Here is a 16,008-nt window from a genome sequence, read left to right on the forward strand (position 1 = left end):
CCTTCCCACCCCTTTCGTTCCTGGATGGGCTCTAGCACTCTCCTCAAACTCCAACGGACCCCTTGTCTCTGTATCTCCCTTATTATCAGCACTATTGTGCTTGGTGCTTTTTCAGTCATGTATTTATTCAATTGGTAAACAAATAATACAAACGCGAATCTTGCAATAAAATATTTTAATAGGGAGTGCATTTGGAAATGAAGATGTACTATGTGAAGTCCTCTTGGTTGAATGGGGAGTAATGAGGCCGAAAAGATAGGCTGGGTTCTTGGACCCCAAGATTAGAAATTCTCCAAAAGTTTGTGTCTAGTTTGCTAAAGAAAAAATTTTTTAAAGAGTTCAAGTCACTGCTTAAGCTTTTGCTTAATTATTCTGCCTGCCAAAATTGTCAGTGCTACTTAAGATTTAGCAGTCCCTGTCCCAATTGCTAACATGAACTGGGCAAATTGCTAACTTTTGAATATGAACCCAAAGAATATTGCCTGGAAGCCACTTACTCTTTCAAACATGGAAAATTACCTCCCTCAGCAGGATTATGAGGGGCCTGGCCCTGGCCCACAATAGAGAATGGCCTTTGAGAGGCTGGGGGGTCTGGGTTCCCTATGACAGATTAGAAGATAGGGAGTAAGCATTCAGCCAAACAGGATAATAAGCCACAGGATTACTGATACTCTTATTAGGGCAATAATGGAAAAGAATCTCAGTGCATAAAAAAGATCTAAATTAAAGTTCAAAAAAAGTTAACACAACTCAAGTGATGACTGATAAAAAATATTTTTAAAAACATTAAGGAATTTTGGGGGAAATGACTAAAAAAAACCAACAAAAAAATCATGCTGCAGACTTGCAATTATAGAACAAGACCAGAAATGGGAAAAGCTGTACAAAAGCTGTCTAACCCATTAAAAAAGAAACCTTATCTTCTCTTTTAACAATTTTAAGATAGAAGAACAGCAAGGCTTAAGTAATTGGGAATAAGCGACTAACCCAAGGCCACACTGCTAGCCAAATTTGAACCTGCATCCTCTGAACTCCAGGGCACTTTATCCACTATGCTACCTAGCTGCCCAAAGCGTTATTTCGATTGTGTACTTAAAGCAGATATTCTGAACATACACCCATTACCCTAATGTGCATATTTTTATAGATTATGTACACTAATGCAACCACGGCACAACAGGTTTCAAAGCTGGATGAGAGCATCTCCAATCTAGGAACGCAGTTTACAATACTCTAGCAGTGAAAAATAGATGTTTATATAGTACTTTGTGACAAATGTACTTAATGATTTCATTAGTTTGCCTAATTTTGATGCTGCCTGTGTCAAAATCTCTACTTACTATTTCATTTACAACCCCTCCCCCCAGCCATAATTGGTGAAGCTGAAGAATATATACAGGTCAGTAACTTTCAGAACCCTTGTAGTGACTACACCGATGACCAAAGTTGTTATTTAAAATAGCCATTAAGAGTATAAATCAAACATCAAGTTAAAAAAAAAAGGGCTCTAACACATGTACAACATTTTTGTGGTAAGAATAAACACTTTACAAGGAAAGAATTTAAAAATATTTACTGTAACAAATGTTTTCATTTTGCTTTTATTTGCTTGATAATATCACATTTACTCCCGTGCCATAAGTTTTTGTTTCTTCAGTTTCTTTTGGGATATCTGGGGGAGAAAAAAAAATTTTTTTTATTAACTATCAAATGGTTTTTTAAATCAGTATAAAAATCGATTTCTCATTCCATTATGCTCCAACCAAAACAAAAAAAATTTTTTTTTTTTTACAAATCAGAAGCTAAGTGTCATTTCAGTGTGCTAGAAAATTTAAGAATGGGATCAGGGTTGCTCAGAATACATGTTTTTTTTCATGGTTATTCCAAAGGTGTCCTAAGATTGTCATCATAGCAACCAGAAATCTCAACAGTGATATAATTTTTTTTTTACCTTTTTCTTTTGAGCAACCTCTTCTTCTGGTTTAGGAACAATCTGCTCCTTTTCAGTAAGTATCATCTCAATATGGCAAGGGGAACTCATGTATGGGTTGATTCGCCCATGAGCTCTGTAAGTCCGTCTTCGCATTTTGGGAGCTTTGTTAACCTGGATATGCTCAATGACAAGAGAATCCACATCCAAACCCTGGATGGGGGGAAGAGATTAAAATCAGGAAATATAATTAATGCCTGTATTTAAAACGGAATCTCAAACATGAAAATAGTCCTTAGGCCCAAAGAGATGCTCCAAATCAACCAGGTCTCAGTAGAGTAAGGATTAAAACTGAGATAATTTGACCAAGTTGATTCCCTGTTACAGAAGACATTACTTTAATGTTTGGGACTCAATTACCCAATTTGTAAAACGAGGGACCTTGGCCTAGAATTTTATGCTGTAATTCCCACTTGATGGCTCAGGTAGTAATTATTTTCATTGCTTAATCCAAAGGTGTCCTAAGAGAGTCATCACTGCCACCAAAACTCATTTGTAATAACCATTTAAAGTTGAGTCTCAACAGTAGCCAGTTTCAAAATGACATTCATTTGGTATGGACATGTTTTTGTTTTAGCCTACCTTAAGTTCTGCATTACTCTCTGCATTTTTTAGCATATGCAGCAAGAATTCAGCACTCTTTTTGGGCCAACGACCTTGTGTCCAACCCCACTGCTTAGCCTGAAATGAAAAAACACAAACAAAAAAATGTTTATTAATTACCACTCTAGTTAGCACATGTCTCTGAAATTACAAATATGCCCAAGGGTTTGTAAATTGCTCAGAACATATTTTTTTTTCATTATTTAATCCAAAGGTGTCCTAAGATTGTCATCATAGCAACCAAGAAATGCTTAAGCAAGCAAACTGTACCAGACTATTTTAACTTATTCTACTCAATGTGATTCTTTAACATGTTTTTTTAGAAAGTTTATTAATTCCACAAATAAATCAAGAATTCTGACCTGGGCACACCTGCCAACTCCACCATTGTACCGACGGAAAGGAACACACTGTTTCTTCAATGTGACATCTTTCAAATATTTGGTAGCTTTTCGGATATGCATGCCCTTGATAGCTTGGGCTGTTTCACGGGTGTTCTGGAAAAGGTGATATTATAATTAGTGAATTGAAAGAAGCAGTTTTGAAAAGCAAAGATTACTCCCCGTAAGAGCTTTTGATCCAGTGACAGTGGCCTACTGAATGTTTTGATATATGCATGTTTGTATATTTCGCTTCCTCATTATGCTGTCCAAATGTTTGCATGTAGAATTTGGTAGAATTTAAGCTCAGTTTACAAATTATGTTCAAGGTCACAGATTCTAGTTAGTGAAAACTGGGAATATGAAATAGAGTAATCAGACCTATCCCAAAGTTTCCACTCTATACTTTCCCCTTATTTTTGTCCCATTTCAACATTTTGGTTAAAATCAGTGTAGCACTTAGTGAACTAAGTAAAAACAAAAGTTGCTGCTCAGTATTGTTTTTATTTTCATTGTTAATCCAAAGGTGTCCTAAGAAAAGTCATCACTGCAGCTTTAAATATGTAGTCCAAGAAAACACTTTGGAAGCTAATCATGTTATTTTCACATACCTTGAAGTGGACCCGGAGATTTGAGCCCCTTGACTTGCATGCTGAAAAGAAGAGCGTAAATTAGTAGAGGGGCACTTTATTGTGGCTTAGAAACCTTAAAAGTATCTATATTTTTAGTTGTAGAGAATTGGCATCTGAAGGATGCATTACTGATTTTTAATGAATGTTTTAAAGGATGAAAGTAAAAAGGCATCAATAAAAACACTTTTAACATCTTATGTTCACTTACATTTTGTAGGATTCTCTGGATCAAGAGAATACCTCACCATCTTGAATGATTACCTAGAGAAAAAAGGAAATAATTCAGTATTCTTTCTTAGACAATCTTTTCACAAGGTTACATGTTGGGGGATAGGGAGGGAACTTTTATAAATTCATTTTGAACCACATACTAAAAATCCCATCAAGTTAAATGATGTAGCTGCTCAGAATTATCATTGTTTTCATGGTTAATCCAAAGGTGTCCTAAGAATCGTCATCACTGCAGCCACTTATTCCAAAAGCAATTCTACTTCTACTCACCTAATACCTTTCTTCTTCAAGTCCTAAAATTTCCTTAATACCTCATACTGTTGGGCACACACCCAACAAATACCCGAATGACTGATTTAGGGCTGGGGTAAATTTGGGGGCATCTCAGCAGGTTGCAATTGTTAGCAAGGGCCTGGAGTAAGAAAAATGTCCAAATCCCACCTCACTTATTAGTTGTGTGACCCTGGGCAAGTCACGTTAACTCCGTTGGCCTCAGCTTCCTCATCTGCTAATGAGCTTGGAAAGAAATGCCCCAAAAAACTCCAGAATGGGATACGAACAATTTTCATCCAAACTCATAAAGCTTGTTAGGACGCTGATACTTTCAACCCAGGAGGGCTGTCTTCCCTAGCACAAGAAGGCTATTTCACACCAGATTTAGAACTATAAAGATTTACTGTATAAAGAAGAAAAGACTATCCATAAAATGTCCATAAACACTTCTTTGGCTCTTGTGGTGTGCGCCAGCCCCGGTACTAAGGGCTGGAATCCAACCCAAGTCCTCTTTTTAAAAGGAAAAAAAGGGCCCAGGGAAACACTCTTTAAAACTCCCCGCTTCAGGTCCTCCTTACCACAACGTAGGGAAGTTACAGTAACCTGGCCGTCTTTTCCTGCCCTCCCTAATTTTCCTCCGCAACACACACGAGGTCCAGGAATGAAGTCTTGCCTTCCTCCAACCGGCACGGACCCAGCGACCTACGTGGTGCCGGCTGAGACTCCAGCGCACACAAGTATGCCGATGGCGGGGGCAAAGACAGGCGACGGGAGAGGAAGGATGACGGAGGGCGCGCCCCCCCCACCCTCCCCCCTGCTAGCCGCCATCTAGGTCTAGGCTCCGGCTGTAAACGGGAGGCCAAGGCTTCCTCACTCCCAGCACAGGAACCAAAGCTATCCGAAGACAAATGGGGAGCCCAAAGGGAAGCCTTGAGTTTACCCTACACGGCGACCTTCACTTCGGGGAACCCTAGGGGCCGATGGTGGAGATATCCCGTAGATTGGAGACGCGGCCCAAAAATAGTGGCTTCACTCACCTAGGGCGGCTCAAGGGAAGAGGAAGAGCAAAGGCTTTCGGGAAGCTTGATGAAAACTCGCCTCTCTCGCGAGAGTTCTAGCTTCCGGGTTTTGAAGGCGGGACGAGAAGAGAGGGGAGGGGCGAGGGAGGAGAGGAGGGGGTGGAGAATGTTTTTAAAAGTTTTGGGATCTAAAGTAGTCTGTTTATCTCAAGATTTTTTTAAAAATTGGGATAGTGGTGTTAGTATTGATGCCTTTTTATGTTGAAGAGTTCTTCGTTACAAAGAGGGCTCTCTTTCCTTTAAAATATAAACATTTAAAAAGCAGAAGGTATTAGAAAAGGGGCAAAACGGGCGTTCAGAACGGAAGGAATAAACCATTAACAACTTTTTTTCCAGGACAAAGATTCCTAACCTTGAGTTCATGGCCTGATAGATTTCAGAGGGACCAAAGAGTTTAGAAGAAAAAAAGCCTCATACTTTTGTTTTCAATAACCTTTGTTTTCCTTTGTAATTCTGTTCATTCTATTTCATGTATTTAAAAACATTATCTAGTGCTTAGCATACTGCCTGGCACATAGTTGGTGCTTAATTATGTTTATTGAATTAAATTATTAGAGGGGTTCGACAGACTGCCAAAAATATCCATGACATAAAAAAGATTAAGAACTTATGTTCAAGGGGCAGCTGGATGGTTCAGTGGATTGAGAGCCAGGCCTAGAGATGGAAGGTTCTGGGTTTAAATGTGGCCTCAGACTGATACCCAGCTGTGTGACCCTAGGCAAGTCACTTAACCCCCATTACCTACTGCTCTTCTACTTCCTTGGAACCAATACATAGCATTGATTCTAAGATGGAAGGGTTAAAAAAACCCAAAACTTCTGTTCTAGGAGAGGCAACTTAGAATAATATTTTGAGAGTAGATATGAGAGTTTGAAAGACCTGGATTCAAAGTTCTATGCTTGGCACATACTTGCTGCTTGACCCTATATACACAAGGCCATTCAAAAACTCCTTCATCCAGATTTTGACTAATTATAGGTGGAGGGAATTTCCACACCCAAGTATTCATCCAAGATTAAATCTGAGACTAGAGCTAATAACATTTCCCCAACTAAATAGGGTTTTTTAAAATTTTGTTTTGTTCTGTTTTTAAATGGATTATGTACTTGGATGGCTAAATGGCTAAACTGTTGCATGAAGGTAATGGAATCTTTTAAGAAGATTTTTCCATGGTTACATGATTTGCATTCTCTCCTTCTCCTTTTACCTCCCCCCTCTTAGAACTGACAAGCAATTCCACTGGTTTATATGTATATTATCACTTAAAACCATAATATTCATTTTTATAATAAAGTGATCTTTTAAAAACCACAACCCCAAACCATCTACCTGTATAACTGAGTGATAAATCATGTTTTTCTTTTGTGTTTCTACTCCATCTAGTAAACAGCATATAATAGGATTCTGGTTTTTAATCCACTCTGCTGTCCTCCTCTTTTTTATGGGTGAGTTCATCTGTAATGGAATATTGTTGCTCCTTAAGAAATTAGGAATGTTAAGACTTTAGAGAAGCAAGTGAATCCACAAATGATCTAATGGAGATGACCTGAGAAAGCAGAACCAGGGAAACTATGCGTACTGGCTAGAACAGTATAAAATGTACAACGAAAGGTTATGGAACATTGTAATTATGATAGCTAAGTTTGACCTTGGAAAAAAGAGATGAGAAAGTGCAACTGTCTCCCTTCATTTCAGGGATGGGGCACTCTGAGGATTGAATTTACTCTCAGGTATGGTAGATATATTGGTTTGTTTTGCTGAACTGCCTTTTTTTTTTCCTTTGTCTTTGATTTAAGGGAAGACCTGGGTAAAGGAGGAGGTAGAATATATTCAGAAATGAATAGGATGAGGGACATCAGAAGTGGTTCAGTGGTTAGAGAGACAGGCCTGGAAATAGGAGGTCCTGGCTTTAAATATGATCTCGGATACTTCCTGGCCATGTGATGGTGGGCAAGTCACTTAACCCCATTTGCTTAGCCTTTGCCAAGCTCTTCTACCTTGGAACAAATTGATTCTAAGATGAAAGGTAAGAAGAAATGAAGATAACGTACAGCCAAAGAATATCAATTTAAAAATTGTGATGTAGTAGAAAGTGCTACTTTTAATGCTTATTTGAAGACAGAAGAGATGAGCTCAAATGTACTTAACCTTTCTGAGCCCAAAATTTGTTATATTTAAGATTGATTTGGTGCCTACTCAGTAATTCACAGTCTTAGAAAATTACCTGAAACAGAGAGATTAAATGACCAGAGTCAGAGGCAGACCATAAACCTGATGAGCTTGGAGGAAATAAATGAAAAAAATTATTAGTGATATTGGAAGTAAAGCAAAAATGCTTGAAAGCATGCTGAGGACAGTGGTTCAGTTATGGTATTAGCTTTCTGATGAGAGGACTCGAATGAGAAGAAAAAGTAAAGACCATAAATAAATGGAAGCAATTTTTATGTTTAAAATAATTTTATATTTTTAAGTTCAGGGAAAGGTTTATAGTTATGTAACACAGAACCACCTGCATTTACGGTCCTCTTACAATCAAAAACCTCATCATTTTCCTTGATTAGGGCCAAATGGATGAGTGGACAGGCAAGAGGGTCACTGGTGATGTTGAGTGTAGGTGAAGAAGAGGGTCATTTGATGATGGGGCAAGAGTGTTTGAATTATTTTATCACATTAATTATTAATGATGCTATTGTCTGAAAAATAAATTTTGCCTTCACAATTAGTGTATTTACACAGAAAAAGGTGAGAAATGCCTTTTTAAATAAAAAAATACTCAAATTTGTTTCACTTGGGTGGGGAGGGCAGTGCCTTTTGAGTATAGTCACTTTTTTTTTTAAACCCTTACCTTCTGTCTTGGAGTCAATGCTGTGTACTGGCTCCAAAGCAGAAGAATGGTAAGGGCTAGGCAATGGGGGTCATGTGACTTGCCCATGGCCACACAGCTGGGAAGTGTCTGAGGTCAGATTTGATCCCAGGACCTCCCATCTCTAGTCCTGCCTCTCTACCCACTGAGCTACCCAGCTGCCCCCTATAGTCACTTTTATGTAAGTGACTCAAGTCTCAAAAGCTGAAAATATACTGGGTCTTTCTGGACCTCCCATTTGTCTATTCCTTCCTTTAGACCTTGACTGACCTTTGGCTGCCACCTCATTGCTACATTCTTTTTTCTTTGGACCAGCTCATTCCCAGAATGGCTAATTTTTTATGTGGGGAAACTTTATTTTGCTGTCTTGCCCACATACAATAGGAAACACCATCTGGGTGAAATAAAGGCCATCATTCAATACTTGGATAGCTCTCTGCTGCCCTCTGCTGACTCTGGTAATATTGGCTTCTTGAATTGTTCAGGATCTGGGATAAAATCATTAATTACTGTTCTGAACTGCTTTGGGTTGGAGCAGTGAAGAGTGAGACTAAATCTGGGTCCTGAATAATCGATAGGATTCAGATAATCAGAGCAGCACTTTCTGTGATAGCTGGCAGCAAAGAATCGGAAACAAAGTAAACACCCTTTGATTGAGAGGGTGAATGAAAAAACGATGTGACCAGAGCTTCAAAGCTCATTGATATAATATTCTTTCCTCCTTGGTGGAGATCACTGTCCTATGTGAGCATTGGGAAGTAGTTGGTGAGAGCTAGGAGGAGTCTTTTCAGTCTCGCCAGGCAACATCAATCTTTTTGGGGTGTTCTGCAGTCTATATTTGAAAGGGAAGATGGAAAACACCAACCTCACCTCATGCTGCTAAAGGGAGAAAAAGACTGAGAAAAAGCTGACACGAGAGGAGCTAGAAGTTCCATCATGTCCCTATTACCAACTTCCTACCCTAGAGACTTTAGAGAATTTCCTTTTCAGTGAGAACAGGGATTCTCCTACTTGGTTGAGTTGAGCACCCTTGCTCCTGGTGGCAAAACTCCTTCAGTCTGTGTTGTCAGATATAAATTTACATATGTATACTTTCTCTGGTCTGTTTTGCAATTGGTTTGGAAAAATAGAATGCATGGAGCCAAGAAACGTGTTATCTTGTTTGTGGAAGTCAGGAGGCCCATGTCACTAGATGGAGGAGCATGTGGTGGGGACTAAGATGCCAGAAGATTGGTGAGGTGGTGGTGGAGGGGAGGAGGATAGGTTAAAAAGGCCTTTTAATACAAATAGAACATTTTGTATCTCTTCCTTGATTGAGGCCATAGAGAGTCACTGGAATTTACTGAGTAGAAGGTATCAACATGGAATCTAGGAACCCCAAATTTGTGGTGTGGTGGGATCTGGTGAACCCCAGGTTTCAGGACTGGCTTGTAGGTTGGAGACCCCAAAGTTTGTACTTGTTCCTTGTTCCCACGGGAATCCACCCTGAAGGCAATCCCAGGCTAGCAGTTTCAGACTGAGTGGGGGACACTCATGTGAATGACAATCCTAGTTAGGTGGGACTAAGCATATGCTAAGGACCCTTCTTGTTTTAGGTAGTCTCCCCAATAGTAACTGAGACCCTTTCCCAGAAGATCCACACCTGGGCAGGAACCATCCTTTAGTATCCTTCCTTAGCAGCCCTTTCTCTTACACCCTAGCCTCTAGCTATGATTCCTTTCCCAAGCTTGATTGTGTCCTGTCAGTGTAGTTTGAACACTCCCATTTTCTTTGTAGCTATAGCAGAGTCAGTCATCTTTCCCTGCCCCTGGATTCCCCAAATGGTATCTAGGTTCCCCAAATTCTTTTGTTCCTTGGAGTCATCATCTAGCGTGGTGGCACTCCCAGTGGTCAGTGTCCAGAGCGGCCAGAGTTCAATTCTTGGACTCTGTGCAGTCCTGTGGTGGGCAGCTCTGTGTCAAGGCCTACTATTGCATTGAACCCTTGATTAAAGAGTGATTTTGACTATTTAATACTTCTGTGTTTTTTTCCCAATCAACAAAGCCATGATAGGATCACAGTAGCTGAATGAAGAATGGATTAGAACCATATATTGAGATGGCCTCTCTCCCTCCTGCTCCTATATATAAATAATGACTATGTTGAATTCGGAGAAAGGTGGGAAGAATTATAGGTATAGATACAGAGTGAAAGAAAACCAAGAGAACCAACTAAAAATGACTGCAATAATTAATGGGAACTTAAACTCTTGAGTAATGGAAAACCAGTGAAGGATTTGGAGAAGAGATGAATCATCTATCTCTTCCCTCAAAGCAAAGAGGTAAAGGACTACTAGAACATAATATTGTATACATTGTCAGAAATGTATACGTCAGGATGTTTTTGCTTAATTGTTTTGTCACAAAGGAGGGCTCAATCTGTAGAGTAATGCTTAAAACTGATATAAAGACAATGGTATCAACAACATTTATATATACATATATATGTATATATACATATGTGTTTTATGTACATATAAACACTAGATGTCCTTTGAGGAGTTGGCAAAATCTGTGCTCTTCTCAATTCCCCAACCACCAGAAAGGGATGGAGTTAAAAAAACCACCCCAGACCCATACCCATTGTTGGCTCAAAGGTAGGACTTTTTTTCTCTAGTTACTCCTACTCTTCTTTCTTTGGGTAAAAGAAGCAATTTTTTTGTTTTTGTTTTCAGGAACTGCGCTAGTATCTTCATGTCTTCAATAGACTAATTTTTCTAGGGGAAATCTATGTGAGGCTCAAATTTAAATTTTAGGATTATTTGTAAAACTGAACTATAGCTGATAATTGAGGGAGGTCTCTTTATCTTGGGACACCACAATTACAAAAGGTATAAGCTCCCTCAGTTTTGGTCTCCATTAAACACATGTCCACAGACAATGGGGACAAACTCATTTAAAAGCATATTGTATTTTTATTTTACTTATATATTTGTAAAAATATTCATTCATTCATTTATTTATTATCAATTACGTTGTAACAAATTTCAACACGTTTTCTTAAGTTATATGATTGAACTTATCTCCTTTCCCCTCTTTTCCCTCCTCCCCTCCCAGTGCTGGCAAGCAATTCTGGGTTATACATGTATTATCACATAAAACACATTTCCATATTGCTAATTTTTGTGAGTAATCTTATAAAATGAAAACTCCAAAACATAAACCCAAATAAGCAATTGCAAAATTATATGCTTTCAACAATATTCTGACTCCAACAGTTGGATAGCATTCTTTGTCATAAGTCTCTCAGAATTGTCCATCTATGACTTTCTTAGGTTTATAATCAACAACAACAACAACAAAAATAAAGCAGGTCTTGATTTGTAGGTTTGTCAGTTTCCAAGGTATAAATGCTCCTACTGAAAATTTAGCAATGGTTTTAACCAAGCAGTTCAAGCTGGTTCCAGCACACCTCTGGAGAGAACTTGTTTTTGTTTTTAAAGCTCCACCTATACATATGGAAAGAAGAGAAAAGATGACTCTCAGTTGCTGTTTCACCTTTGGTTGGGATGGGGAGCTGGAGAAAACTCTACTACTGCTTAGTTACAGTGAAGTGCCTGGTGAATTGAATCCAAAGATGAAATGATAACCGACAATGTAACACACAAGAGGAATTTATTCACAAACTGCAGTTTGGACACAGCACTAAAAATGGCTGGCCCTGAGTTTGGGGTTTGTAGGCTTTTTATACACTTTTGTGGTAGAGGGAGTGCAGAGGAATTCCTGGGATGGGAGGAGTGAACAAGAACTCCTGGGGCTGGGGTCCTTATCAGTTAGGGTCGTTATCAGTTCCTGGAGGGGGTGTGTGTAACAGGTATTCCTTTAATAATTCCTGGATTGGGGTCCTTATCAGTTCCTAGCATATGTCAGGAGGGGGAGGGACAGGGACTCCTGGGCTTAGGGGTCAGGGAGGGGAAAGAAGGGGTTTGGGAGCTGGCTCTTCAACAGCAGTCCCATATTCCTTCAGTGGACAGCACATTGACCACCTCAGGGGAGACAGATCATTTCACCCCACTGAACAGTCTTTGTCCTGATTACCTATGTCTGCAGGCCTAGCCCCATGCTATGTGGCTTCTCAGCCACAAGCCCCTCTTATAATCAAGCCTAATGCCAAGTCTTACTACTCTAATTTCAGTGGACTGTTTTCTCTACATTCTCTAAAATGATCTTGACTTTTTCCTAATGAGTTCCTAACCCTATCTCTTGGAGCTACCACTTGGTCCCACTATAATAGACATGACAGAAATGAAATTTTAGGAAGATTTTTCTGGCAGGCATGCAGAATATATTGGAGGAATATGAGACTGGAGGCAGAGGGGAAATAAACTTGGAGGTTGTTGCAATATCCCAGACTAGTATAATGAGGATCTGGACTGGGGTGATGGCAATAGAAATGAAATAGCGAAGCTCCCTTGTGCATTTAAAATAAGAATTGATTTATAAAAACATGATTTTACACACAACTATTTTGTAATCTTTAATGATGTCCACTCAGGCTTCACTCACTTTGTGTATCTCCAGAGATCAATTAAAAAAAAATAATAGGCCCTACCTTTCTCAAAGCTGCAGTGTTTCTCCCAGACCACTATAAAGGTCAAGGAGGACCCCATAGGAATGAAATACTCTGTCCAAACAATGGTTCTTAGTTGAGGTTATAAATCCTTTTCCGGAAAGTACTTGTCTGCCTGAACTGCTGCAGTGGTATTATGCTGTGTAAATCAGTTAACAAATATGGATTAGTCTGACTGCTCTGGACGCTGTGTTTCTGTTGAGATTTTTGGATGAATATTTATTATAGTTTTCCCTCTTAGCTTTGTCTCTTTCCTTTTTTTCCTCCTGCCTCATTTTTCTGTCCCTAGCCTTCATGTAACAAACAGTTTCTTCAGTGAGTTGAGGTTAGCTTCTGATAAGCCAAAAAATAAGGACAGGAAAGCCTTATACTCTTGAAAAGAGAATTTGGCCAGCCTCTTCAGGGGACATTGTACAATCTGCATGTTTGTCCAGACACCTTTTAGAATTTGCCACAGCATTTCCTTCATTAGTTTTTTTTCTCTTAGGAAAAACAAAAGCATGTGTTTTTATGATGAAATGGACAACATTATCTCTTCTTTCTGGGACTGATGGTCAGGGATGGGGAGGGCACAGTTGCTATTATGTCTGTGACCAAAGAAGATGTGCTAATGCAATACAATTGTTCTCCCTCTTCCCCAGTTTCCTTTCTTCCTAAACCCAAGCAGTGCTGATGGAAAAAAAAAAAGTATGTAATTGAAGGGACCTTCAAGGCTACCTCTCAAGGCTACCATGTCTAACTTCTCATCTAATGTAGGAATCTCTTCTACAAGATCCCTAATTGGTCACCTGCTGCTCTTTCAGTAGCTGAGTTCACAACTTAATAAGGAAGCTCCTTCTACCTTTGGACAATGCCAAGGGACAGAAGCCAGGAATCATTTAGAAACTAGAGATCAAGATGGAGCAGTGGGTTAGAGCCAAGCAAGAGTCAGGAAGTTAGCTAACTGTTACTGAAATAAACGTGCCTTGTTCATGTTACTTCTTCCTATTAGTACTAGTTCTTAACTTTGGGGTCAAGGAGAACAAGCTTATTCCCTCTGCCACCTGACAGACTTTCACATATTTGAAAGAAGCATTAAATTAAATATAATCATCTCCAGTCTAAACATCCCAGCTTCCTTCACTATTTTGTATGGCAATAGCCATTCACTTTTCAGATTCACAATGCCCTTTCTTCATAACTGCTTTGTAAGGTTCATAGAACAAGAAATTATTGTAACCCACATTTTTCAGAAGAGAAAACCGAGTCTTAAATAAATGAAGGAACTTTATTCTACTTAATGCTGGTCAGGCTTGGCTCCTCTCCTTTGGAAAGTGGTATAGAAGGAAGATACACTTTTATGGAAACAGATGGAATGACTGGTGAATCCACAAAATATAACTACTAGGCATCAAATAAACTACTGAGGCAGATATACATTTTTATCTGACTTATTTATGTAATGAGATCACTGGCCAATGAGGGCCCTGGAAGCATGTGCATTTGGTAAATCTGTTTCTGGCAGCATCATGTGGAGCAAAAGCTGTCCATTTTAGGGCTAGGACAGGTATTCTGTGACTTTCCTGTCTGCTATCTGCATGGTGAAGAAAATATCTTTTTGTTGACTACTGAGCCAGAACTAAGAGTGCATTGAAAAGACTTATCTCATTTAAAACATTTTCGTGCTGATCAAAAGGTATAAGAATAATTCTGTGACAGAAAAAAAATGAATAATTCTGTGAGCTTTGGAGGACTGGTGGGGTGAAGGGGAGCAGAATGGAAAATGGAAGGATGTTGAGAGAACTGAAGACCATGCCATACATTTCATCAAAAACACTTAAAAATGTCCAATCTGGAATAGAAAAAAACTTAGAGGATATGACAAATGTCTTTAAGTATTTAAAGGATTGTCATATGGAAGACAGACTTGTTCCACTTGACTCTAGAAGCCAAAACTAAGAACAATGTTTAGAAACCACTGAAGGAAAACAACAAAAATAACTAACATTTATGTAGTGCATTCTATGTGCCAAGTATACTGTGTACTAAATGCGTTACAAATTATTATCTCATTTGATCCCCACAATAACTCTAGGAGGTAAATTCTATAGCTATCCTCATTTTATGAAAGTGACTTGTTCAGGGTTCCACAGCTAGTAAATGTCAGAGTCTGGATTTGAACTTAGATATTTCTGACTCCCAGACTAGCATTCTATCTACTTTGTGTAAACCTCAAAATTTCTTAGACTTATAAATGTTGGAAATTTCACCATTGGGAAATTTCATACTTGAAAAATTTCCTATTGATAGTGGGTCTTGGCTATTGGAATGTGAGCCCCATTGGCATGAGAGTTTCCTCCTCCTCCCTTCTTAAGATTACTTTAGGACAGAAACCTTTTGCTGAACAATGGAAAGGACTTTGACCTATGCTTAAGCATAGAACAGGAATTTCTTTGAGTCATGATTGATTTTAGAATTGATACAATGGAGATACTTGGAATCAATCTCCACCCTACTCAGTCCTAACAGGATTGAGGAAGGGCTGCAGCCTAGATCAAAATTTAATTATTCCAATCTCTACCCTACTCAGGTTAACAGGATTTAGGAAGGGCTGTAGCAAAGGATCAAAGATTTAATTATTTGAAAATATGACCTTCAACAGACATGTGCAAAGCCAGAGACCTCTGGGCGGTCCTGGGTTAAGCTAGAGCCTCCATTGGCACAGGGAAATTGATGGACAGTGATTGGTAGATGTGAGAACTGAGGGGAGGGAACTTGGATGGTTTCCTTAAAGAGAGAAGGGTCTGAAGACTCAGGGTGGTGGTTGAGGAGTTTGTCTGCGTGGTTGGAGGTTTTGCTCTGAGCGAGGTGGCTCTGAAGGAGGACTGAGGAGGTTGCTCTGTGGGAGGACCAGGAGAGAAGCCTGGCTCTGAAGGAGGAGAATTCTCTGGAAACATTTCTTGAAAGGAGGCTCTCTTGAAGGTGGAGCCTGAGGTTGGAATGAGAAGCTTTACCTAGAGAGATCTTGGGTGAGTGATAAAACCAACTGACTGATTTATCTCTTAGGACTGAGGTCTAGGCCTTATTGGCTTGAAGCCCTTCATTCTTATTCCTTTCTTACTTTCTCTCTTTTTCTATTGATTAATCAGTGTATTATAAATTAAATTTCTCTATAAAACCCAGTTGGCTTGGGCATATTCATAAATTGGGAATATATTCCCTGGAGACCATCTTATATTTATATAAAACCAAGACACAGTAGAAAACATATTTCAGCGGTCATAATTGTTATATATTTCCCTTGTTCCCAAACATTTTAATTATCACAGTTTATGGCTCCCACCCTCTTATCTACAACTATTTAACACTC

The 16,008-nt window shown here is 39.1% G+C and overlaps 1 protein-coding gene and 5 non-coding genes across 8 annotated transcripts; all 6 read right to left on the reverse strand.

Annotated features, from left to right (window-relative positions):
- Positions 1 to 1,558: 1,558 nt before the first annotated feature.
- Positions 1,559 to 5,224, reverse strand: RPL17 (ribosomal protein L17). Of its 3 annotated transcripts, none has more exons than XM_016431388.2 (7): positions 5,147 to 5,224; positions 3,814 to 3,866; positions 3,585 to 3,625; positions 2,956 to 3,090; positions 2,573 to 2,671; positions 1,952 to 2,143; positions 1,559 to 1,672 (listed from the first exon to the last, which is right to left on the reverse strand). In XM_016431388.2, exons 2-7 carry the CDS (start codon positions 3,851 to 3,853, stop codon positions 1,625 to 1,627), a joined length of 555 nt encoding a protein of 184 aa, XP_016286874.1. In that variant the 5' UTR covers positions 3,854 to 3,866; positions 5,147 to 5,224; the 3' UTR covers positions 1,559 to 1,624. The 3 variants fall into 3 exon arrangements, with proteins under 3 accessions (XP_016286874.1, XP_001365329.1, XP_056680399.1); XM_001365292.5 differs by having other exon boundaries at positions 5,050 to 5,164; XM_056824421.1 differs by having other exon boundaries at positions 4,688 to 5,158.
- On the reverse strand, positions 1,849 to 1,915 carry LOC130458645 (small nucleolar RNA SNORD58). Its single transcript, XR_008918054.1, has one exon. It is a non-coding gene; the product is annotated as a small nucleolar RNA SNORD58 (small nucleolar RNA).
- Positions 2,407 to 2,472, reverse strand: LOC130458650 (small nucleolar RNA SNORD58). The gene has a single exon (XR_008918058.1). It is a non-coding gene; the product is annotated as a small nucleolar RNA SNORD58 (small nucleolar RNA).
- LOC130458649 (small nucleolar RNA SNORD58) lies at positions 2,767 to 2,833 on the reverse strand. The gene has a single exon (XR_008918057.1). It is a non-coding gene; the product is annotated as a small nucleolar RNA SNORD58 (small nucleolar RNA).
- LOC130458648 (small nucleolar RNA SNORD58) lies at positions 3,460 to 3,526 on the reverse strand. The gene has a single exon (XR_008918056.1). It is a non-coding gene; the product is annotated as a small nucleolar RNA SNORD58 (small nucleolar RNA).
- On the reverse strand, positions 4,005 to 4,071 carry LOC130458646 (small nucleolar RNA SNORD58). The gene has a single exon (XR_008918055.1). It is a non-coding gene; the product is annotated as a small nucleolar RNA SNORD58 (small nucleolar RNA).
- Positions 5,225 to 16,008: the final 10,784 nt, after the last annotated feature.

Source organism: Monodelphis domestica, chromosome 3, assembly GCF_027887165.1.
Source record: "Monodelphis domestica isolate mMonDom1 chromosome 3, mMonDom1.pri, whole genome shotgun sequence".
NCBI lineage: Eukaryota > Metazoa > Chordata > Mammalia > Didelphimorphia > Didelphidae > Monodelphis > Monodelphis domestica.